Genomic DNA, 24,289 nt, shown 5'->3' with positions numbered 1-24,289 from the left:
AGGCAGAAGAAAAACAACCTGAAGGATGGACAGATAGATAATAGTCTCTCTGTGTAGTAGGAATATGGATGATCTTTGTTTTTTTCCCTTTGTCCTTCTATTTTATTTCTCTCTTCCTCATTTTCTTTCTTTCTATTTTGAAATAAGACTCTTCCTCTTTCTGAGTTCAGTTTCCCCATCTGAAAAACAGGGTGTTGTAACTAGGTGAACTTCAAGGCCAAGCCCTGCTCTGGCGTTCAGTGACCCTGTATCACCCTCTAGCTCCCTTGTCCTTTTAATGACATGAACTGCATGGGCAACAGTGTTTGGAGAATAATCATGTATTATTTTTGTAGGTATTACGTTGCGATGCCTAGCAACCATTTTTACTCCAGCAAAAGTATTCTCTCCTTCCTCAAGGAGTCGGAACTGAAATAATCTCTACTATCTATCCCCCCCCCCAAAAAAAGTTCGTTTCTCTTTAGCCTTAGAAACGGCCGTCCGCGCCCATCTCCTAGGAGCCTAAGAATGAGTGTGAACCAAAAAGCCAGGGCGTGGTCACCCCGCCCACCGGGCCCTGCATCACCCCCCCCCCCCGGCCGCTTTCAAACGCGGTGATTGGGTGAAGGCAGGAAAGAGTCCCGCCCCTGGTCTTATGACCGGCGCTGAAGCGCCGAGTCCTGGGTTTTGCAGCGTTGTGGTCGGTGGTCAGCGGCGCTCTTACCCCGGTTCCGCGAGGCTTTTCTCTGCTGTCGCTGCAGTTGTCGCCGCAGCAGCCTGCTCTGCGGGATCATGGTGTGCTTCCGCCTCGCCCCGGTTCCGGGCTCCGGGCTCCTTCTGCTCTGCCTCGTCCTGGGTGAGTTGTCGGGCCCTCCTGCTTAGTCCCTGAGCCTGGGCCCGGGGCGCCCAGTTCAGAGGCCACAACCTGAAAGACTGGTCCGGGGAGAGGGGGTTGAGAAGCTGAACGACTGACACTGGGCCTCGGCGCTTGGCCCGAGGTGACGAGCGATGACCTAGAGAAGGCCCGACCGAGGGATGGCAGGGGAGAAGGGTCCATAACGGGGCAAGTAAGGGGGGACGCCGAGGGAGGAGGTAGGGAAGAGAGAGGAGTGGAGCGCATCGGGTTAGAAAGAGTAACTTGGGGGAGATACTAACGAGTGATGAGCATAGGAGGGCGGTACGTGCAGAATCTGGGGTGGCATAGACATTTAGAGTCCTGGTCCTAGTATCAGGCAAGAGTTTTGAAGATGGTGGAAAACTGTGGGGCGGGAGAGAAGAAAACTGAGGGAAGAGACTGCCTGCGTGGAGAAAAGCTTGGGGTAAGTGGGGGGAACAGATACAAGTAGATTCTGAGGGGCAGTGAGAGGCTTGGGTGGCGGGGGGTAGGAATTTGACGCTGTGAAGGAAGGGTGATTAAAGAGGTGAAGAGTGATGATGGATTGGAGTTTGGTACTTGGAGTTTTGATGGGGAAGGGATCTAAGGTGGCTGGGGCAGTTTCCAGGGGAGAAAACTTGGATCCAGCCTCTGGAGACTAAAAGGAATGAGTAGGAACTTTGGTGGGGAGTGAATATCTGACTTGGAGGTGCTGAGGACATCGTGGGTTTTTTTTTTTTTACCAGTTTTGTTACTTCCTCCCAGCTAGACCCTGACAAAAAAGTCCCCAGATGTTGAGGTTTTAGAGGGGTGGTATATCTGAGTCTTGTATACTGCCTCTTTGCCTTTAGAAGCTCCATTTCTTCTTCCCTCTCACACAACTGGCCTATTACCTCGTTTTCGGAGGAGGAGGGTAGGTAATTTCCTAAGGATTGGGTTGTTACCAGGTCCTAAGAATGACTGGCTGAATGTTGGCTGATGGTGCTATGTGCACCCCACCCCCAAGCATTGGGTCCCTGAGGCCTTTTAATGCCTGAAAGGTGAACTTTGACCAGAATACCTCTTCCTGAACTGATAAATCCTGCGCTTGTTGCTACCACTGACTCTTGCTGTTTGTGACCTATTAAAAGAAGAGAAGGAACAGATCCAGATGGGAGTAGAGAGAAAGTAGATATATTAGGGGCCTGAGAAGGCAGTGAGAGGTGCACATTTTGTAATTCACATTTCAGTAGAATAAAATCAACACCCTGGAATGGTGGATTCTCAACCAGGGGACATTCGGCAATATCTGGAGACATTTTTGGTTATCACAATTGGGGATTGCTTTTGGCATCTAGTGGTAAGAGGCCAGGGGTGCTTCTAAACATCCCACAATGCACAGGACAGCACTCCCCCACCCCCGACAAAGGATTATCCACCTCAAAACGTCAGTAGTGCCAAAAGATGAGAAATCTCGCTCCAGAGCCATGGCGTTGGAAGGGGTCTTGATGATCTAATCTAGTGATTCTCAAGGATCTTTCCGGGGGGGGGGTTCTGTCAGATCAAAACTATTTCTAGAATAATATTAAGACATTTGTCTTTTTCACTTTCATCCTCTCATCAGTACAGTGGAGTTTTCCAGAGGCTATAGAATGAATGTGTGATGACATCACCACTCTCATGGGTCTGATGTGTTTTATTCACTTCTTAGTTTTAATTTCTAGTACAGCAAATACCAATAGATGTAACTCACATAAACCAAAGCTCTTTGAGGTCTTCAGTGGATAAAGTAAAGGGGTCCTGATGCCAAAAGAGAGTCCAGCTGTGCACATAGTGCAGGAAACTCTTCTGTAGCCCTTCTTGAAAGTGGGCCACAGAGGCTTTGCTCAAACACAGCTCGAAGCCTTAACTCCCCTGTGAAGTACTCACTGAGGGCCAAGCGACCCTAAGAGAGGATTGTTTACAACGAAAAGCACCTTATGAGTGACTAGAACACATCTGACCAAGGCATCTGGTAATCAGTAGTTCACTGCCAATTGGATCTGCACAAACAACACTGTTATTGTTTAGAGAAAGTGAAAAAAAATAATCATTGTCTTGTTGGCTTTCATGTCATTAAATTTTTTTTAATGAAAGCTTTTTTTTGTTTTGTTTTTACAAAAGCAGTGCTTGCTCATTGCAGAAAATAAACAGGCAAAAAGAAGCACATAAAAGAACCCATCAGCTCATCTGCTCGTTTGCCATTTATTGATTGGGACTAACTAGATTCATTCTCTTGGAAGATTTCCAAGATTGATTCCCTCCACTTTCAAGTTCAGAACAGGGTTTGGAGAAGTAAAAGTTAATAATGTAGGTAGGTCAGATTTTTCAAAGGTACCAGGATGAAATGGAAACTCCCTTTTCTCTACAGCTGCTTTTGCTCCCAGCTATTGGTTCAATGTGGAGCTCAAACTCCTTCCATGTGTTTTTTTTTTCCTTAAGAATTTAGCAATTCTTCAGTTGCTTGGTGGGTTTTGCATGTTACTTTTATATATCAAAATGGATACCAAGAATAGTTTTTTGAAAAGTCAATAAATATTTGTAAAGTACCTGCTATGAATTTCATGCTGTTCCTGACTACTGCAGAGGGTACCAACGAAGGGAGGATCTGTTCCTGAATTTATGGTCTCATTAGCTTCCAGCTGGGCCGTTTTCACTTTGTAACTTTATAACACTATCCCAGCTGCAGCAGGTAGCTTTTAAAAATAGTTGCTCTAGAGTAAATATAGAAAAGAATTCTCAGAGCCTATGTATTGGTCTTTTTCACAGAGATTAAGCTATGCTGGTATTTATTTGAATGAATTATAACTGACTAGAGAACTTTATGAAGAAAAGCTGTATAGAGGCATTACAAAGAGAGTAGTGGATGAAAAACTTTTCCTAGCATCACTGCTTATGTTCCCTTTGTGACATCATAGATTTCAGATTTCTGTGGTTATTGATTCCTGTAACTAGTCTGACAGCTGGTTTTTATAGGGTTGAGGCTTTTCTGGGTGGGAAAAAACCTGATATAAGTGTCCTGAGTGTGTACTTCACTGGTCAGAGTCCCGCCTTTCCACAGTTGTTTAAGGAATGACTTTTGTGTACCAGCCACTAGGTGAAAGGGATAGATAGAGCAATGGAGAAGACAGATCAGGTTCTTGCTCTCACGGAGCTTACATTTTAGTGGGGGAAGACAGCCCAACAGGTAAATAATAGAATTTCAGTGATAAGCACTGTGAAGAAAATGAGGCAGGTAATGAGGAAGAAGAGCAGACGATAGGCAGTGGGTGGTGGGGTTGACCCTCCTTGACATTTTGTGGTCAGAAGGCCTTCATTGTTGGGTGACATTTGAGCAGAGACCTAAGTGTTGGAAGGAGGCCAGCCAGGTGACTTATTTGGAGGAATAGGAGTAAATCTTGTCTTTCCCAAACTCTTAGGTTATTAGGCTAGCCTATTTCCCACTCTTTTTTTCCCCCAGTAATAGTCAAGTCTCCCCTGTGGTCTTAGTCTCTGAGAGTGGAGACTGTCTTCTGTACTGTTACTTCCCATTGCCTCCCTAGCACAGGGCCAGGTGGCACATGGTTACCTCTCAGTAAATTTTTGTTGAGGGTCTTCATTGGTAGGCACTGGGGATATAACGGTGAACTAGACCAACTCGGTCTCCTTTTTCTTCTGTGAACCTTAAATTAGGTCTTGCAAGATATTTTGTGTGTGTTTTCCGTTGGAGAACTTCAAGATCAGTGCTAAGCAGTACAGATAGTAACTTATTAAACTATAATTCCATACAATAATGCTAGTATCTTACCTGTACCCCTTCACATACACCTACATAGTAGTGGAGGTTCACCTGGGGAGCTAGGAAGTCCTAGGTGAAAAGGAGAATAAGGTTTCCACAAAGAACCAATCTCTCTCTTTTGGAGGTGATCAAAAAGCAAGAAAGTAAGCATTGAGATTTTTCTGTAGCCTTACCACTGATAACTTTGATTTCAAGATTCTGCTGAAATTATTCTAGCTTTAATAAAGATACTTGAAAGGACAGGCTTATTATTCATCCATTAGTCATTGGTTATCACACCTGATAGGATTTATAGATATTCACATATTCCCCATGAGTGCAGCTTTCTTCCCCTATATCATCGAGTGGAATTTGTGATCAAGGATTATTTCACAGCATTATAGCTGACTTCGGTGCTCCATGGTGCAGGAAGACTGCTCTTCCTCCTATAGTGACAAAAGCATTCCAATCATAATTTCAGATTAAAATGATCAGAAATCCCATCAGATCCAAAAGTGTACTTTATAAGTACTTGTTGGTATCCTGCTGTGCATTGCAAAAGAATTCTGGAGGTCTGCCAAACAGCACTCAGCAATAAGCCCTTTCCATTAGTTGAATGGTGTTGAGTCTTACTTCCTTACCCACTCTCTGACCTTAAAAAAAATTATTTCATAGCTTAAAATCTATTATTACTTTTATTTTTTAAGAGATTTACCAGAAATCCAGAGTATCAGAAACCGAAGCGGTAATTGTACTTATATTAGGAATTGAGGAACAGTCAATTTGACTTAACAGACCTATGAGTTGAAAAGAAAGAGTAAATAGATATTGTTGCCTATGTCCTGATTTTTTTGGGGGCTTGTTTTGTTTTTTGTTTTTAAGACCCTTTGCTCAACCTCATTCTGAATTGATGAGTTTGAGGACAAGAGTCCATAACTAAGTATGATGAAAGTAGACATACCTAAAATTTGGGAAGGATCCCTTTAGGTGCTCTGTTTACTAGAAGGGAAACTTTTAAAATCTCTAACTTGCTTGGCAGAGTTCTCTTAGCTCTGAAGGGCTTTCATGCTTTCGAAGAATGTATTGGAGAAGTACACACTACAATTCTTAGCAAGGTTAACTTGCCCAGAGTCTCACAGCTAGTAAATTGGACTGCCTGATTTGAATTCTAGCTCTTCAGTGCCAGTGATGGGACTCTTAATCGTCCCATTATATTGCCTCTTAGATCATTGTTTGTTTTTTATTGGTTTTGTTTTACCAGTAGTATTATGTTCCCACCCCACCCCCATATTGTTTACAAATGTACATTTTTCAACTACACTTTGGGTCAAATAGACTTATAAAAACCCAGCCACTTTTTGCAGCGTGCCATGCTTGGAGAACAGAGTTTGTTCTGAGTTCTAAAAGAACCTATAAATGATCTCTTTGGAAACAAGATTAAGAGGATATTTGAATTTGAGAAAGTTGATTTTGCCTTTTTCTTCTCTTTGGAGAATAAACTGTCAGCTCTATAATTACACACTCTAGGATATATTCAGCTGTGGTTTTTTTTTTTTTTTTTTTTTTTTAAATTTTATTTATTTATTTATTTATGGCTGTGTTGGGTCTTCATATCTGTGTGAGGGCTTTCTTCAGTTGCGGCAAGCGGGGGCCACTCTTCATCGCGGTGCGCAGGCCTCTCACTATCGCGGCCTCTCGTTGTGGAGCACAGCCTCCAGACGCGCAGGCTCAGTAATTGTGGCTCACGGGCCTAGTTGCTCCGCGGCATGTGGGATCTTCCCAGACCAGGGCTCGAACCCGTGTCTCCTGCATTGGCAGGCAGATTCTCAACCACTGCGCCACCAGGGAAGCCCCCTCAGCTGTGGTTTTTTAATGTCATAAAGCCTTTTAGACAAAAATGGTTTGGCTATTCGAAAATCAAACACTTCAATATGGATGAAAATGGCTTGCTGGAGATTTTTTTACCAAAGTGTAAATGTTTCAACTATAAACTTAATTTCTGGGAGAAGGATTATTCCTAGCTTGAAATTCATGTCAAAATTTATTGCAAAAAATGGACATGGGGGTTGAGGGAGTATCCAGAAGCCTGATAGGTTGGGTTCATGATTTGGAAGAGCTAAAGGCTCTTCCTGTAATTAGATTAAGCTGTGTTCTGGGTCGTTATTGCATGGTATTTTCACCTTGATCTAATCAATCAGTATTTATTGAGAATCTAATACGTATTCAGCACTACTAGGAATGATAGGAGATAGAGGGAAGTAATAAACATGGTCTCCCCCACCATGACATTTGTGATGGATGACATTCATATAAAAGACACACTCCTATGGGCTGTGGCATAGATAAGATCATCTGTTTAAGGGAGCATATTGAAATTCAAATGAGTGGTAGAGACCTTATCAAAAGGGAATCTTGACTCTACCCATGTATATCATTCATTCATGGACTTTGTTACTTTTTTATTAGTTAACAAATTACTTGCTGTATACTATAATTTACCATGGCACATCAGTTTGTTGCGAAGTAACAGTTGAAAACTGTTGTTTTGGAGCTTATGACAGTAGGGGAGACAGGATTTACAGGCATAAAATAAATGAATAATTCATGATAGTGTAAAATACACTCAAGTGTGGGGCTATGCACTATGACTGCTCCTTGAGGGCTTTTGTAGTCAAGGAAATCTTTATGGAGAAAATGGCTGCTGAAAAGTGGACAGCCTATCAGTCTGGGTTCTTAATTGTAAGCAACAGAAATAAAATCTCATTGTTTTTTTTTTAAGCAGAAAAGGAATTTATTAAAACGATATTGGGACATGTGCATACCCTTTGACCCTGCAATTTCATTCCTAGACACATACCTAATAGACACACATACTCCTGTGTTCACCTGTGTTCACCGATGTGTCCATTTGTAATAGAACCAAACTGGAAACTATCCAAATGCCCATCAGCAGTAGCATAGACAAGCAGTGAAAGAAGGCTATACACAGAGAGAAATGACAAACTGCAGTTACACACAACAGCATGGGTGAATCTCACAGACATAATATTGAGTGAAAGAAGCCAGATAACAAAAGAGAGCATAGTGAATGATTTCATTTACATCAAGTTGAAAAACAGGCAAAAGTAAACTGTACTGTTAGAAGACAGGATGGCGGCCCCCCTTGGGAGGGAAATCGTAACTGGAAGGGGGAACAGGGGGACTTTGAAGAGTACTTGGAATGTTCCTGACACAATGTTTCCTGACACAGGCGGGTTCAGTTTGTGAAAATTCTTTGAGCTGTATACTTTGTGCACTTTAAATCCCTTCCGAATGTATGCTGTGTACTTTTCTGTGTGTAACACATCAGTAAATTTTTACTTTATAAAAATATGTTCATTAGGTAACTCAGAATTACTGGAGCTCTTGACTATATACCCCAAAGCCTAGTTCAGTACCCCAGCTCATGCCACTGAACTGCACTGCCATCGCCAAGCTTTAACCTGCGGCTTGCACTGCTGGCCACTGCCACTAGCTGTTCTGGCCTTGTTGCCTGGGACCCTGATCCTGCTGTAGCTACTTCCATCTGAGTGTGATAGTTCCCTTCTTGGCTGCATTTCACCGCCCTCTTATTCAGAATCTGGGGTGGATGCCTTTGCTGGATGGAGCCTAGTATAAGTAAGTGCCATCTTTACCACAAGGGAGGCTGGGAAAGCAAGTATCTAACATTTTCAGCTGTTGTAGTGGGTGGGGATATTTGCCAGAAATGGTAACAAAAAGGCAGGGTGGCGGGTGTTTCAGATATTGGGACAGGGAGAAAGAGTGAAATCCCTCCTGAGGTGAACAAGTAGATTTCAAATGTTAGGAGCAGTAGAAGCCTGGGAGGTTGACTAGAGCATGGCGAATGGGCCCAGGGGAACAAGTTCAGGCAAATTAAAGGGTGTGTTCTGGGAACATGGCTTGAGAGAAGTTGAAGGAATAGGGTGGGACAAGATTAAAGATTACTTTGAAAGTCAGGCAGAGGAATTTAAATTTAATGTGGGAATTTTGGAGCCAGTAAAAGGTTTTGATCAAGAAAGTATCCTGAGAGAAGAGGTATTTAATTTTAATTTTTAATTTAAAAAAAAGTTTTTATTATATTTATTTTTGGCTGTGTTGGGTCTTCGTTGCTATGCGCGGGCTTTCTCTAGTTGCGGTTTGTTATGGTGCGCAGGCTTCTCATTGCAGTGGCCTCTCTTGTTGTGGAGCACAGGCTCCAGGCACGCAGATCTCAGTAGTTGTGGCGCATGGGCTTAGTTGCTCCGCGGCATGTGGGATCTTCCCGGACCAGGGCTCGAACCCCTGTCCCCTGCATTGGCAGGTGGATTCTTTTTTTTTTTTTAATTTATTTATTTTATTTATTTTTATTTTTGGCTGTGTTGGGTCTTTGTTGCTGCGCGTGGGCTTTCTCTAGTTGTGGCGAGCGGGGGCTACCCTTCGTTGCGGTGCGTGAGCTCCTCATTGCAGTGGCTTCTCTTGTTGTGGAGCACGGGCTCTAGGCACGCGGGCTTCAGTAGTTGCGGCGCACGGGCTCAGTAGTTGTGGCTCACGGGCCCTAGAGCACAGGCTCAGTAGTTGTGGTGCACGGGCTTAGTTGCTCCACAGCATGTGAGATCTTCCTGGACCAGGGCTTGAACCCGTGTCCCCTGCACTGACAGATGGATTCTTAACCACTGTGCCACCAAGGAAGCCCCAGGAAGAGGTATTTAAGGACCATTAATCTGACAGCAGTTCTAGGGGTAGCTAGGAGGTATCTGTAGTAAGTTAGGGGTGTGGTGGTGGAGTTGGAATAGAAATAAAAGGCAAAGGATTGGATTTCAGAGGGAATTTGAAGGGAAAAAAATCAATAGGACTTAACGAAGAGAATGAAGTAGAAGCTAATTCCCAAAACCTTTTGAGCCTGAGTGTCAGTACAAGGTCCTGCCTTTCCTTTCGAGCCAGTGAGGCTGAGAAGGCGGGCTCCGTTTGGAGGAAGTCGAAGAGTAGATTTTCATTGTGGAATTGTTGAGTTTGAGGTGATAGGCATTGAGTAAAAGTGGCCCCTGTGCAGTTGGAGATGTAGACCCGGATGCCAAGGAAGCCCTGTGAAGGCATAGCTCTCACAGCGAGAAGGGCTATGAAGGCATGAGAACAGAATGTTTTGGACCCTCGGGGCATTTCTCAGTTCTCATTTATGGGTTGGCAGGTAGGCTGTTTTGATATTAATGTAGTGGCAAATGTGAACCACAACCTGTGCCTTCTACTCCATAGGGCGGAGTTCTCCACCCCAGCACATATTGATACTAATCATTGTTTTACACTGTTTTGTCTGTTACTCTTAATATCTTTGGAAAGAAAATGATTAATACATGCCAGGCTTTTCTTGGTTGTTTCTGATAGTTTTGAATGCTTTGAATATTCACAAAGAGAATATGTTAAAACGAGGGACTTTAAACAAGACCAAGAGAGACTGTGTATGGAAAGCAGGCCTCCAGGTGATTAGAAGAATTCTAAGCTGCAGTTCTCAACACCACTGCAGGGTAGCCTTGGATCAATGATGCCAGCTCCATTCCAGATTGTTCTGAGAAAAGAAAGCCTGTAAAACCTACTTGGGCCTCACAAGGTCTTATTGGAGCCTTAGCCGATACATTTAGGCATTGTCAGCAACCACAAGCTTTAGCATATCAGATTCAGGCTTGGCGAGGCAGCCCGGTCTCCAGAGCATGCAGAGCATGACGAGAGCTTTGTGTACAGCTTGAAAGCTGTTGCTGAGGCACGCCTTCTTGGTATTCCTCTTAGGACTTTATTCTCTGTAGTCTAGAGCGTGTCCCCACTTGTAGGTGACGCAGGTGTGCTCAGGTATCATTCAAGGCTATGCAGCTATCTTAACAGGAAACAGCTCACCCCTTGGGTATATGCGTGAGACAGTGAAGAAAATCCTTAGATGATGGCCCATCATTTCTGCTGCTGCTGAGTTTGCTGGCGTATCGTATTTTGAGTTCTTGGGCTCTTCAATGTAATAGGTAATGTCCCCATGTTTAACCTATTGTAGAAGATCAGAGTCAAGTTAGCTGAAAAGTCCCAAGGCTTTTCTGTCCCAGAAAGGTTTCTTTGCTAAAAGAGAGGTAGCAAGTTGAGAATGTAGGAAGGAACTTTAAGTCCATGTCAAAAGATTTTTTTAAAAATAAATTTATTTATTTATTTGGGCTTCCCTGGTGGCGCAGTGGTTGAGAATCTGCCTGCCAATGCAGGGGACACGGGTTCGAGCCCTGGTCTGGGAAGATCCCACATGCCGCGGAGCAGCTAGGCCCGTGAGCCACAACTACTGAGCCTGCGCGTCTGGAGCCTGTGCTCCGCAACAAGAGAGGCCGCGACGGTGAGAGGCCCGCGCACCGCGATGAAGAGTGGCCCCCGCTTGCCGCAACTAGAGAAAGCCCTCGCACAGAAACGAAGACCCAACAGCCAAAAATAAATAAAATTAATTTAAAAAAAATAAAATAAATACATTTATTTATTTATTTATTAGTTTTGGCTGTGTTGAGTCTTCGTTGCTGTGCGCAGGCTTTCTCTAGTTGCGGCGAGAGGGGGCTACTTACTCTTCGTTGTGGTGCACGGGCTTCTTATTGCGGTGGCTTCTTTTGCTGCGGAGCACGGGCTCAGTAGTTGTGGCTCGCGGGCTCTAGAGCACAGGCTCAGTAGTTGTGGCGCACGGGTTTAGTTGCTCCGCGGCATGTGGGATCTTCCTGGACCAGGGCTCAAACCCGTGTCCCCTGCATTGGCAGGTGGATTTCTGAACCACTGCGCCACCAGGGAAGTCCCATGTCAAAAGATTAATTAGGCTTTCTAATCAATTGGATTTTATTATGAAACAAAAATGATGAACGCTGCATTTATAAAAATTAACCTTTTGCTTATGGATCTAACAACCTTTGCAGTACTGTTGGTCATGTGGTACACACGCTTAGCCCTGGCCCACATCATCATTTTTTCACATTGGAATAAAATAGTTTGCCAAGACTTCTAAGTGTCATAGGTCACATAGCTTGTGACAGGATTTAAAGCAGCAAGACCACAGAAATCAGATCTATCATTATTTATGTAGAGAAAGTTCCACCAGCTGGTTTGAGAAAAGCAGTTTAACACCCTTCCCACGCTTCCCCTTCACCTCATTTACCTTAAAAAACAGAAGTCCTAACAGGTAAACTATAATTGCCTAAAACAAAACTAGCAAGGTACAGAGTGTGGAAAAGATTATTAGGAGGTAAAAGGCAAATGTCACCAGTCTGTGCCATTACCTAAGCATCCTATGTTGAGTAAACTTTTTGGGGAAGGGGTATTGCTAACTTTATCAACAGGATTTCGATCAAAAGATAATCGCCAAGTTACCATATATATTAAAAATACTTTGTTTCATTTTAGAGCTGGTTGAGCTTCAGTGCTGGATAGAGCTTGTTTTTATTTTATGTATGTTTTTGTAGTCCAATTTAAAAATCTTACTCTTTTTAATAAATCTAGGAGCTGTCTCGTCTTATGCATTGGAACTTAATTTGACAGATTCAGAAAATGCCACTTGCCTTTATGCAAAATGGGAGATGAATTTCACAATACGCTATGAGACCACAGATAAACATAATGTAAGTATTTTTATTTTTCTTTGAGTTTTATAGTAGGAATTTACTTCTACCCTTTTTTTATCCTTTGTATTCATTTATACAAATAAGATTTCATATGTTAACTGACTTAACGTGTAAATTCTGTGGAGCTATTTTAGCATGTACACTTGAAGGTATTCTATTTAGTGTTGGAATGAATATTTTTTATTTTATTTATTTATTTAGGAATGAATATTTTAATTCATCAGTTCTTCAGAGGTTTTTTGGAGTTGGTTAAGGGCAGATAATCTGAAGACTGTATGGTGTTTCAGGTCTAACTACTTCCATAATGTTTGTAACATGTACTAACATCAAAGCTTGTCCTTTTTTTAATAGCTTGCTATTAAAGTCTCCTTTGGGGGGGTGGGGTATCCTCTCAATCCTTTTTGCCTTCTTATTTCTTTTGGTTAAGGTCCTGCCTGCTTACAATCTGATTTTTAAAAATAATCAACTTAATAACAGAAGTTCAGGCCGGTTTTCCTTTTCCTTTTAGACTTGCATGGATTTGTCCAGAGGGACTGGTGTGTAGCTGAAGAATATGAGACTGGTCAGCACAGACGGGCCAGGCTGGCCACGGGGGGTGTGAAGTCAACTGCAGTGGCACCCCACTCGGAAATGCTTGTGCTCATTGCTGCCTGTTTGGGCCTAACTCCCAGATTTCTTTTTCTTTTAGAAAACTGTAACCATTTCAGACCTTGGTGCTGCAAAGTACAATGGAAGCTCTTGTGGGGATGATCAGAATGGTCCCAAAATTGCAGTGCAGTTTGGATCTGGTTTTTCCTGGATTGTGAATTTTACACAGGAGGAGACGTCTTCTTATTCAATCGACAGCATCTCATTTTCCTACAACACTAATGATAGCACAACATTTCCTGATGCAAAAGAAAAAGGTAACCTTAAGAATTGGATTGTGTTGTGTTCTTTTGCTTTTATTAATAATAAAAAAATGTAAATAATTTAAAAGCCATCCTTATGCAAGTCTGTCTTCCTGTTTGGAATGGAAACATCATGTCTTTGTATTCCCTTGCATGGCATAGTGTTTGACACAGTAAGGATATTTGCTGTCATTGCTTGGTGCTTTACTATGTACCATGTATCAATAGTATCCTAAGTGTGTTGCCAGCAGCATCTCACTTAATCTTTAACAGCAACCCTGGGAAGTAGATGTTATCTCAATTTTACAGGTAAAGGGAATGAGGCTTGATGAGATTAGATGTCTTTCCCAAAGGTCACACAAGCTAATAAGTGCGTGAGCTGGTGTTTGAACCAAAGTGTGTTGAGCTTACAGACTCCATGCACTTAACTACTATTATTTATTTCATTCAGTAGTGGGCACTCAGCAAGTGTTGAATGAATGAGAAAATCCTTTACTAATAACTATTTTAAATGTGTACAAGTTTAGTAACCTGAGACCAGCAGAAATACTTCATCTTCAAATCTTTTTTACCATTTAGGTAGGATTTTGACTGAAAAGTAAAAAAGGTAAGGAAAAAATGTTAAAAAAAACCAAAACGTAAGATGACTGAAATCAACATTTGCTGCTATTTTGAGAGAATTTTAGGTCAAAATGAACTTGGGAAGGCTTTGGGAATTAGGCCATTGTTGTGACTACTAGAACTGAAATGTGTGTTAAAATATTTTGAAGGCATGGATAATGGAGATTTCAATCTTGTTAGGGATATAATTCTCTCCTTTCTCCCCCCTCCACTGAGATTGGGATATTAACATGGTGTTTGTAGTAGCTTAGCATTTCTCACAGGTAGTATTTCATCCTGACCCCAGAAGCACAGGTAGATGGGCTTTAGTTTCCTGGACTTGGGGATGAGTGATTCATTTGGATTTATGGGATATCAAAAGATCATATTTTAAAGATCCAGAAGTGAATGAGCTCATGTAAAACTTGGGAGGTATCACTAACTGAGACTTGGAAATTAAATCCTAGTTTTCTTTTTACTGATGTCTTCGTTTGAGAGGATAACTAAAGCAAGTTTATTATTGGATATCTTGGTATTTAGCTTTCTGCCATATATTGTCTTTCAGAACTAGTATTAGGATTTGTCCCTAACTTTCACTGAGCTTAAAAACTAGTTGGAGAGACAAAGTGAAGTTGTTTACCCAAGTTATATGGATAAATTGGAAAGCATTGAGATCCTTGTGAATTTGTTATTGTTTGTGTTTTGGGCATGGAGGGTTCATAAATCTTTTCTGACAATGTGAGGAAAGCTCTAGACCCTCTCAAAGTACAGAATAAACTGTGCATATGGTACATCGTCCCTGAGCCCATCAGTGGATGCCTGTGGACAAGAGGTCCTGATGAGGAGCAGAGGTCAGCGTGCATCGAAGGAGTGAGAAAGCTTGGTGTAGAGAAGGAGGACCTGAGCTGAAACTCGGCCTAATGGTAGATTTTGAATAAGTGGAGAATTTTGAGCAGAATATTTCCAGCAGGGGGAAGCATAGTATGCACAGCAGTAATTGGAGAGCTGCCTGATTAAAATAGAGGCTGTGTGTGTAGTAGAAGGAAAATCAATTTGGCTAGGTGCAGTGAGTCTAAATTATAGGGGGCCTTGGAAGCCAAGGAAAGGCATTTATAGCTTGATGGGGTAGGCACCGGGGAACCATTTTAGGTTTTTAAGCAGGAGAATGATGTAACAAAAGCAGAGACAGTAGTTTATAAAGAATGTTCTGCAGGATTAATTGGAAGTGAGAAGACTACAGGCAGAGATGCCAGTTTAAGAGGCTGTTATAGGAATCAAGTGATGATGTAATGAGTAGCCAGACCAAAGGGGGTGGCAGTAAAAGCAGATGGGGTTTAATCTGACAGATTTGATGGAAAAACTGTGGGCTCTGAAAGGTTAATGCCAGTCTCTCCCCCCTTTTATTTATTTTTATTTTTTTATTTTTTGGCTGCGCCGTGCAGCTTGTGGGATCTTAGTTCCCTGACCAGGGATTGAACCCGTGCCCTCGGCAGTGAAAGTGTGGAGTCGTAACCACTGTACCACCAGGGAATTCCCTCATCCCTTTTATTTTAAACAAGGGAAGATGCAATTTTTATTGCTAGCTTCTGTGTAATATTTGAAACTATTTGAGATTTTAAATGGCTTCCTTAAATAGACTGTTGATGATGGGTTTTTTTCTTTTTTTAAATAAATTTATTTATTTATTAATTATTTATTTTTGGCTGCATTGGGTCTTTGTTGCTGCGTGCGACTTTCTCTAGTTGCGGTGAGCGGGGGCTACTCTTCATTGCTGTGTGCAGGCTTCTCATTGCGGTGGCGGAGCTCGGGCTCTAGGCATGCGGGCTTCAGTAGTTGTGGCACGCGGGCTCTAGAGCACAGGCTCAGTAATTGTGGCGCACGGGCTTAGTTGCTCCGCAGCATGTGGGATCTTCCTGGACCAGGGATAGAGCCCATGTCCCCTGCATTGGCAGGTGGATTCTTAACTACTGCGCCAGGAGGGAAGCCCTAAAAATGACATAGTTTTATAGTGTAACTCCAGTATGTCTACAGCTTGTTTTTGCACTCGTTTGTTTTTGAGGTCTGTCTACATACAGCTAGTTCATACATCTATTCACTGATGTTAACAGTGAGAAATGGTTTTGGAGAAAAATGTTCTGGTTCATTGGTTTAAAAAATTTTTTTCCTTTGGCCGTTAGGGGGTGCCAAGGCAGCATAAGTCCTGCCTTGCTATGTGATGGAGAGGCACAGAAGGCAACCTATATTAAGGGCCTTGAATAACTTCCTTCCTTGCTTCTCCAAAAGAAGCTAAGCCATTTGGGTGGATAAGTGTGATCATAGTCTTTTGAAGTTTCACCATATAAGCATTATAATAACTCTGCACAGAAAGGTGGTAACTTATTTCTTTCATATTCTGAAATGTTCCTGAAATGGAATAGTCTTTAAATCCTATCCAGGAAGAGGTTTCAAAAACTCATTTTAGTTACTATAACTTACTTTGGGATAGTAGCACAAAAATAATCCTTGATTATTCCATCTCTCTTCTTTGTTTCGTCACTAAGTCCTGTTGATTCTACCTTAGCTATGTGTCTTCAGTTTGGCCTCTTTACTCTCTTCTTACTGCACCTCACTATCTTGGTTTAGGCAACTCCTCCTCGCCTTTCCCCTTAACCAACTCGTTGGCCTTCTAACTAGTTTCCCTCTTAAATGACTTTCCTTAAAAGTTTTCTGCTCTGCCTAACCTCTACAGTTTTGCTGTGTTCCTTAAAATAAATGATACATTTGTTATTCCCAGCTTTAAAAACTGAAGCTGACCTTCTGTTGCTAACAAAATAAAGCCCAACCTGTCCTGAGATCATAGAAGATGCTTCAAAGTGTGACCACCTACAACTTATCTTTCCTTCCTAATCCCCATCACGTCTTTCCTCTTACTCCTTGTGTTTCAGCCACAGTGAATTTGTCAGTTCCGGAACAGGCCTTGTCTTTTGTCACTTCAGGAATGGGGCGGGGCAGGCAGACAGAAGAGATGAAAGTCTAATGTATATTTATATGATCACTTTCCTCCTACCTTCTTGGAAATAGCTATTGTTAATCTTCTTTTACAGGAGTTTTTACTGTTTCTGACCATGTGGCAGTCAGAGTTCCATTGAATGACATCTTTAGATGCAATAGTTTATTAACCTTAGGAAAGAATGATGTTGTCCAGCACTATTGGGATGTTCATGTACAAGCTTTTGTCCAAAATGGCACAGTGAGCACAAAAGGTGAGCACTTCAAATATATATATTTCTATACTTGGGTCCTAACTTAAGATTAGCGTATACCAGGTAGCTTTAGTTGAAGTCGTTATCTTAAAGCATTTATATGTTAAGACTTACACCTTACACTGCACTGTAAAGTTTTTATAAATAACAGCAATTCTTATTCCCGTGGAACTTGCACTTTCAAGTTTCTGATGTACATGTTGTGGAATGGTCTTTTAAAATGTGCTACCTGTAGTGTTTTCAGTGGCTAAAACCTAACCTTTGTTTGAACAAATCCTCAGATAGCATTTGATCCTCAGCTCTTCAGCTTTTGAAGATCCAAGACAAGAGCTGAGAAATGGGATTTCTGTGTTCTAATCTTGACTTTTATAAATCGATTTTGTAACTTTTATATGACTTTATTGGAAAAACAATAATTTCTCATGCACCAGTTCTGGAAAACTACCAACACTTCCTAAGAAGGGGTTGAAATAAAAGGTTCATTTGTATTTAAATCCTTCAATGATTTTTAAACTTTTTTCAGTTAAAAACCGTATTTTTCCTTATAGTGGTTATATGTGGAAAAGAAGAGGGCAGGCCTAGGTAGGGGCAAACTGTTTTCAAACTTAAACCTCTGATTTTCACCTCAGAGGCAGATGAAGTTTTGGGGGAACAAAGGGACTTAAGGGACTCATCATGAAAAGATGAGTGTGTGGCCACGCGTGAGTAGATAACGCATTTGTATGTGTCTGGAGCCTGTCTGCCGTGTCATAGCTCTTAAGATTGTCTGCATATGAAGCAGCAGTTTGAGGACCTCTGCCTCATTTAGGTTAAAATAATACTATCAAGATATTCTCTACCCTAAACATAACCCTTTTGGACTTTTATTGTGAGAAATATTTTGCTCTTCCCTGGCCTTATGAATTAAAACATTTATTTTGTCCTTTGTTTGTTTCAGAGTTTTTGTGTGATAAAGATAAAACTTTAACCACAGTGGTGCCCATCGTTCCCACCACTGTGCCATCTCCTACTACAACACCCTCTCCAAAGGAAAAGCCAGAGGTTGGATCCTATTCAGTTGTAAATAGCAATGGGACATGTCTTCTGGCTACCATGGGGCTGCAGCTGAACATTACTCATGATAAGGTATAGTTGCCTGTTTTTATTGATACATTCTTTCTGTATCTCCTTTCAAATGTAGTGGGTCCAGCCTTCACCCCAAGCGTAGTGTTATTAGAATGATGCAGTTTTAAATAGAGATTTGTGTTGACTTGTAGAGTTTTGATTAATTTGAGTTATTATAACCATGAAGAGTTAATGTCACTGTCAAGGTGTTGTACTGGCCAGCAGGAAACCTAGTAGTTTAAAGGACTCTTTGGGGTGTAGATTCTTTTTGCCATCAGTAGATCAGAATACGAGCAGTAGATCTTTATTTCAGTTAGTTTAAAATATAACTCCTTGGGCTCGGCTCCGGTTCCCAGTGCCTCCCCCGCCGCACCCCCTCCCCGCCTCCTGCACCCGCCAAACTTGATGTGACCCCAGCCCGACGCTGCGGCTGCCCCTCTCACCGCCCCGCGCGCTCCCCACCGCCACCCAGCCCCTCACCCCCGGGGCGCACCGCTCACCTCGCCCCTTCCCACCTCCTCGCCGGGGCCGGGCGCCGCGCTAGCCCTCCGCGTTCCCTTCCCCTAGCCACCCCCACCCCACCCCCCGCACCATGAGCAACCTGAAGCCGGACGGCGAGCACGGCACCAGCACGGGCACCGGCACGGGCTCGGGCTCCAGCGGCACCCTGGAGGAGGAGGTCCGGACACTGTTCGTCAGTGGGCTCCCTGTGGATATTAAACCCAGAGAACTCTACCTGCTCTTCAGGCCGTTCAAGGGGTATGAAGGGTCCCTGATCAAGCTCACATCGAGACAGCCTGTTGGTTTTGTGATCTTTGACAGCCGGGCAGGAGCAGAAGCGGCCAAGAATGCATTGAACGGTATTCGCTTTGATCCTGAGAACCCTCAGACCCTGAGGCTAGAGTTTGCCAAAGCCAACACCAAGATGGCCAAGAACAAGCTAATGGCTACACCAAATCCCACCAACGCTCACCCCGCCCTAGGAGCACACTTCATCGCACGAGACCCCTATGACCTGATGGGGGCCGCTCTGATCCCCGCATCCCCAGAGGCCTGGGCCCCCTACCCTCTGTACACCACAGAGCTGACCCCAGCCATCTCACATGCTGCGTTTACCTACCCAGCTGCCACTGCTGCTGCCGCTGCCGCCCTACATGCTCAGGTGCGCTGGTACCCTTCCTCTGATACCACCCAGCAAGGATGGAAATATCGTCAGTTCTGTTAGTTCTTCAGTCTGGTCACCACAGCTCGAAGCCCCCCCGCCCGCCTCACGGGGGAGGGAGCCACCCTGAGCTTCCACTGCCCCCAGGTGGCCCGTGCAGAGCTGCTGCTTCCCTCCAAAGACTGAATTTTAAGCCTGACTCAGTGGACTCTGTTTCCTTTCTCTCCTTTTCCTCAGCCCTGTCCTGCCCCAAAGCGCCCCTCACCAAGGCCTCACGGCAGGATTCAGGGGCCTTCTCGCTGGGACACCCAGACCCAGCTCGGAGGTCTCACTGGGACTGAGCAAGGCCTGACCTCCAGTCCAAATTTGCTTCCGTAGCCCCACCTCAAAGAAATGAGGCGTTTAATTTTGCATGTTTTCCTGGCATGAATTAAGACACTTAAACTTGTATATATGTGAGTGTACAGTTTGTTCTCACATTGTGTCACCATAGCAACAAGTCCTGGCCACTAATGGTTCATCATTCCCGGTCCCTCTCCCCACACCCCCCTCCCCTGCACCCACCCTGCTTCAGTGAGGACCAAGCCCTGCAGCCAGCCCCACCCGGCGGCTGGCGGCCTCCACCACCCCACACACTTCCAGGCTGAACAGGAAGGACCACCCAGCCAAGATAGAGCGTTTTCTTGGTTATTTCAAATTGGGGTCCTCTGCTTCCTCCCCCTCAGATGGGCCAACAGCCATTAAGAAAACCCTTTCTCTGCCCAGTTTCGCTTACCTCTCCACGGCGCACCCCACCCCTGCCATGGCTCCTCATGCTTTCCAAACTTCAAAACCAACCAAAAAGTGAAAGTATTTTTGTACCCTGTGTAACAAAATATTTATGCAACATAAAGGATTTTTCGTGTGTGTGTGCAATTAATTATTGAAGAGACCTTGTCCGCCCTGTCAGATAAGTTTAACATTTTAGTTTGAGGCATGAAGAAGAAAAGGGTTTCCGTTCTCCAGCAGTGAGCCTTAGCGTCAGCCGTTAGTTTAAGAAAAATGAAGGAAAAATTGTGCAATTTTTTGTTTCGTGTGCACATCAGTGCATTGCCTTTGGCCGCAGCGGTGGCTGTCTTGCCGTTTTCAGACTTGGGAGACAAGGAGGCTGTTGTAATTGCTGATCCTGTGAGAATGTGAAACTGGATAATATATGAAATGCAAAATAAAAAATCATCCAAAGTAAAAAAAAAATATATATATATAACTCCTTCACACTTTTACCTGAACCACACTGTAGGTGTGGAACAGTGCAGCTGTTTCTCCAGCTATTTGATGACTTGAATGGTATACGTAGATAGGTAGATATAGATAGGGGTGCACGATGGCACTTCTGGTTGCAGTGCTCCACTGGGGCTACAGAGGGCGTGCCAGCAAACCAGTCCGATTTTCAGAGTCCTGGGACTTTAAACAAGCTAGACAGATGGCTCTTGTGCTCCATTAAAAAATGTGTTTTCATTTGGCTCATTATTTGAGGAAGCTTTCCTCTTGTCTTCCTTTTTTTTTTTAAGTCTTCTGAGTCATAGCTTGAGGACCTGGGCCAGCTTTGAAAGTAAGGTATCATACACTTAAGTATCCATATCTAGGAGACAAAAGGATTTTTTTGTTCTCCATGAACTTGGTCTTATTAGAGTATAAGGTTTTGCTGTAGATTTTTATGATTCATCTGTACCTCTCCCTCTTCTTCCCCTGAAGGTTGCTTCGGTTATTAACATCAATCCCAACACAACCAACTTCACTGGCAGCTGCCATCCTCAAACTGCTCTACTTAGGCTGAGCAGCAGCAGCATCAAGTATCTGGACTTTGTCTTTGCTGTGGTGAGTAACAGGTTCATCAAAAATTAGGGGAGCACATCTGAAAGTCTAAAAAGGGGTGTGTGTGTGTCTGTGTGTGTGTGTGTTTGCGTGTGTGTGTATTTGTTGAGAGGGATAATTACCTCTATTTTCCATTTCAACACTACTTAATTATAAAGTGTAGTCCATTGATCCCTGTTAATCCCTCAGGGTCACTTCGATGTTCTGTGGGCTGGACTCGAATTCTGCTATTCTGTTTTTATATAGACCTTAGGGTAGGAGTAAGAATTAACCCATATTAAAAAAAAAGTCTAATCTATCCATATAGATATGTTATAATAAAGTCTACTTATAAAAGACAAAGTAAGTTCCATAATATTTTTCTCTATTATTGGTTAGAAAATTCTCATGTTTGTCTGTTATAATATTTTAGGCTTTTTCAAGGCTATACTATTTGTAATAGTATCAGTAATAATGATAGCTAACACTTATTGAGTACTCACTATGTACAAGGCTCTGTGCAAGTGCTTTACGTGCAGGATGGTTTATAATGGCAGCATTCAGGTTTTTGTTGTTCATGATCATATCAAGGGCTGAACCCTAAGCAGAAGTTTCCATGCATGTTCTGCTTCTAGGTAGCATAAATTGATCATTGGGGACCTTTATTTCCACCTTCTCAGAAGCAGTTGTTATCCCCATAATTTTTCGAAGGGTGTGTGTGTGTGTATGTGTATGTACACATGTTACAGCAAATTGGAATGGGGAAGAGGGGCTATCAATGAGGGAAAATGTTGAACCACCAAAGTTATTGTATAAGGGGCTAAAAAACAGTTCTGCTTTTAAATCAGATTACTCTTATCTAGGGATGGGGAAATAGTCTCAACATCTGATGTATGAAAAGTTAGGTATGTCTTTGTTTCGTGTCTGAACTTGGTATTTTGAGTCTAAAGCCTCTTTTCTCTATGGAATATATGCCGAGTAATTGAGGATTATATTTTAGAAAGGTTTATAAAAATCTTCCCTTTTCCAGCATTCAAATAATTACTCTGTTGTAGTACATATATGACCAGTGAACTACTATTAAGAATGTCTAGTTAAGCTTGTCATCTTCAGTGTGGTAAGAGCAGACTTCCCAAGTTACCTCATAGAGATTATATTATAGTCAATAAGAATGAAGAAAGTAATATTTTAGATTCACTCCCTTTTGAGTGATTGAGCTTGATCTTTCTAGCTGAGGTAAGATCCTAAAAGGAACATGGTTTCTTCTGACTCTCATGGGGAAACATGTAATATTTAATGATTACAATATTTAATTGCCCAGCAGACTATTCTAAAATGTAATTCAAAATAGTGACATTTTAACCATGCTATAGGCACTTTGAAAAATCAAGAAACATCTGCAGTGTCACCAGAGTTCAGTGGGGCCCATCTCACCTTCAATCCTATCATGACACTTGCTTCTAAGGATAATTTATTGAATTCAGTGTATGTGCAGGATGTTATGGTGGGATACAAAGAGGAAGGCCTGTATTCTTCAGATGCCCATGGATTAGTGGTAAAGATAGCAATGTACTAATAATTCCTGTTTTTATGGAAGGCCTTGAATGTCATGCTGGCTTTTGGAATTGATTCTTTGGGCAAGTAGAGTGCTGTGGGATGAGTGCTAGACCAGAGGAAGATACAAAGTGCTGTAAGAGTGTAGAAGAATGAGCCATTAATTCTACCTAGAGGAGAGTCAGGAGGGTTTAACAGAAGAGATGGCATTTAAGCTGGACCTTCAAGGATGGGTCAGATTTGTACACATGGGGGAGAATGGGGGGAGTAAGTGAAAAAGTACAAGCTACCCCTGGATAAAGGAACACAATCAAGACCAGGTGGAGAATGAGACATGTAGCATGTTTAGTGAAAGATAAGTTTGGAAGAGTAGTTGGGACTAATTGTGGAGAGCCTTGAATGCCAAGCCAAGGAGAGATGCGATAAGGTTGTCAGGTCCTCTTTATGCTTCCTCCTGAAATTCTCTTAGTCTGCCCCCTGGTTTTCATTCCCTACTGATTCAGGCCTGCATTACCTCTTACCTGGATGTTTCAGACAGCCTCCTAACTAGTCCCATCTCTTCCTCCCCTCCCCCAATGTACTTCAGCATCAGCTTGATCTTCCTGAAGCTCAGGTCTTCCTCAGAAACCTGCAGTGGTTCTGTTTTGCCAACAAGAAAACATCTAAATTCCATGCCAGGGTAGTTCAAGCCTCCCCTCCCTGCCATGCAATGTAACCTGCATATCCAGCTTTATGATTCCTTCTTTCCCTTTTTATGAATCTCATGCTTCCCTTACCCTGTTCCCTGTGCACATCCCGTGTGGTAGGAGAGCATATGAGTAACCAGTACCCAGGCTCTGCAGCCAGACTTCTGGTGTCAAATCCCAGCTCACTGACTACTGTGTAGCCTTGTGGAAGTTACTCAACAACCTCCATAATTCAGTTACAAAATGGGGTGTTGTAATTCTTCCGTTCCGTGAAGCCTCACATGTAAAGTTTTAAGAACAGCGCTTGTCACTTCGTAAGTTCTCAGATGCTAGTGTGCTTGTGATTATGCTCATTTTCTGACTACCTTTACTCACGCGGTTGCCTTCTCGAATACTCGTTTCTGCTTGTTTCCTAATTGAATCCTACCCAATTCAAATGGCCCATCCCTAAGCTTGTGTTACCTTTGCTCCTCCCTTAGTTGGAAGTAACTTCTCGCCTTTTAATTTTCATAACCTATCACTTTTTTGTAATATGGTTATTTATTTATATCTATCTTCTCTTACCTGGCAGATTGCAAACGCGGTGGGGGCAGGATCCATATCTGGTCCATTTTGCTGGCTCCCTGGAACACTTAGATATGTTACCTTGTACATACTAAAAGCACTGAAATAATTAGAATGACTGGCTAATCAGATGAGTGCTTCAGAAAGAAAATAGCAGCGAAGGAATGGTTAGAGCTGGAGAGGCTGAAAGGCAGGGAGCCCCGTTAAGAGGCTGTTGTGATCCAGGCTAGAGGTGGTGAGGGCTCAGAAAGTGACAGAAGGAATGGAATGGAGGGAGTGAATTGCTGAGTGTCTAAGAACCATATGAGCACACCTCTGGTCCAAAAGTTGGAAACAAAATGAAGAGGGAAGGGGTTTCTGTTACATTTTGAGTCCCTTTACTTAGTTGCAGT

General features: G+C 42.8%; 2 protein-coding genes across 3 annotated transcripts in view; both read left to right on the top strand.

Moving 5' to 3' along the window:
- Positions 1 to 631: 631 nt before the first annotated feature.
- The window catches only part of LAMP2 (lysosomal associated membrane protein 2), a 34,386-nt gene continuing 10,728 nt past the window's right edge, over positions 632 to 24,289 (top strand). Inside the window, exons 1-6 of one of the 2 annotated variants that reach the window (XM_007178607.2) lie at positions 632 to 835; positions 12,141 to 12,259; positions 12,951 to 13,167; positions 16,836 to 16,994; positions 17,932 to 18,119; positions 20,995 to 21,117. In XM_007178607.2, the coding sequence (XP_007178669.1) occupies positions 772 to 835; positions 12,141 to 12,259; positions 12,951 to 13,167; positions 16,836 to 16,994; positions 17,932 to 18,119; positions 20,995 to 21,117 (870 nt within the window). In that variant the 5' untranslated portion in view covers positions 632 to 771. The remainder of the gene's footprint in view (positions 836 to 12,140; positions 12,260 to 12,950; positions 13,168 to 16,835; positions 16,995 to 17,931; positions 18,120 to 20,994; positions 21,118 to 24,289) is intronic. The other variant, XM_007178608.3, reaches the window with a different exon arrangement.
- LOC103005262 (RNA-binding protein with multiple splicing 2) lies at positions 18,457 to 20,476 on the top strand. Its single transcript, XM_057537854.1, has one exon. It carries the CDS (start codon positions 18,691 to 18,693, stop codon positions 19,321 to 19,323), a length of 633 nt encoding a protein of 210 aa, XP_057393837.1. The 5' UTR covers positions 18,457 to 18,690; the 3' UTR covers positions 19,324 to 20,476.

The sequence above is a fragment of the Balaenoptera acutorostrata genome, chromosome X (genome assembly GCF_949987535.1).
Source record: "Balaenoptera acutorostrata chromosome X, mBalAcu1.1, whole genome shotgun sequence".
Lineage (NCBI taxonomy): Eukaryota > Metazoa > Chordata > Mammalia > Artiodactyla > Balaenopteridae > Balaenoptera > Balaenoptera acutorostrata.
The sequence above is the reverse complement of the archived record's forward strand: the minus strand, read 5'-3'. Positions and strand labels throughout refer to the sequence as shown.

Coding starts and splice junctions, on each gene's coding strand:
- LOC103005262 (XM_057537854.1), top strand. CDS start 18,691: ATGAGCAACCTGAAGCCGGACGGCGAGCACGGCACCAGCACGGGCACC.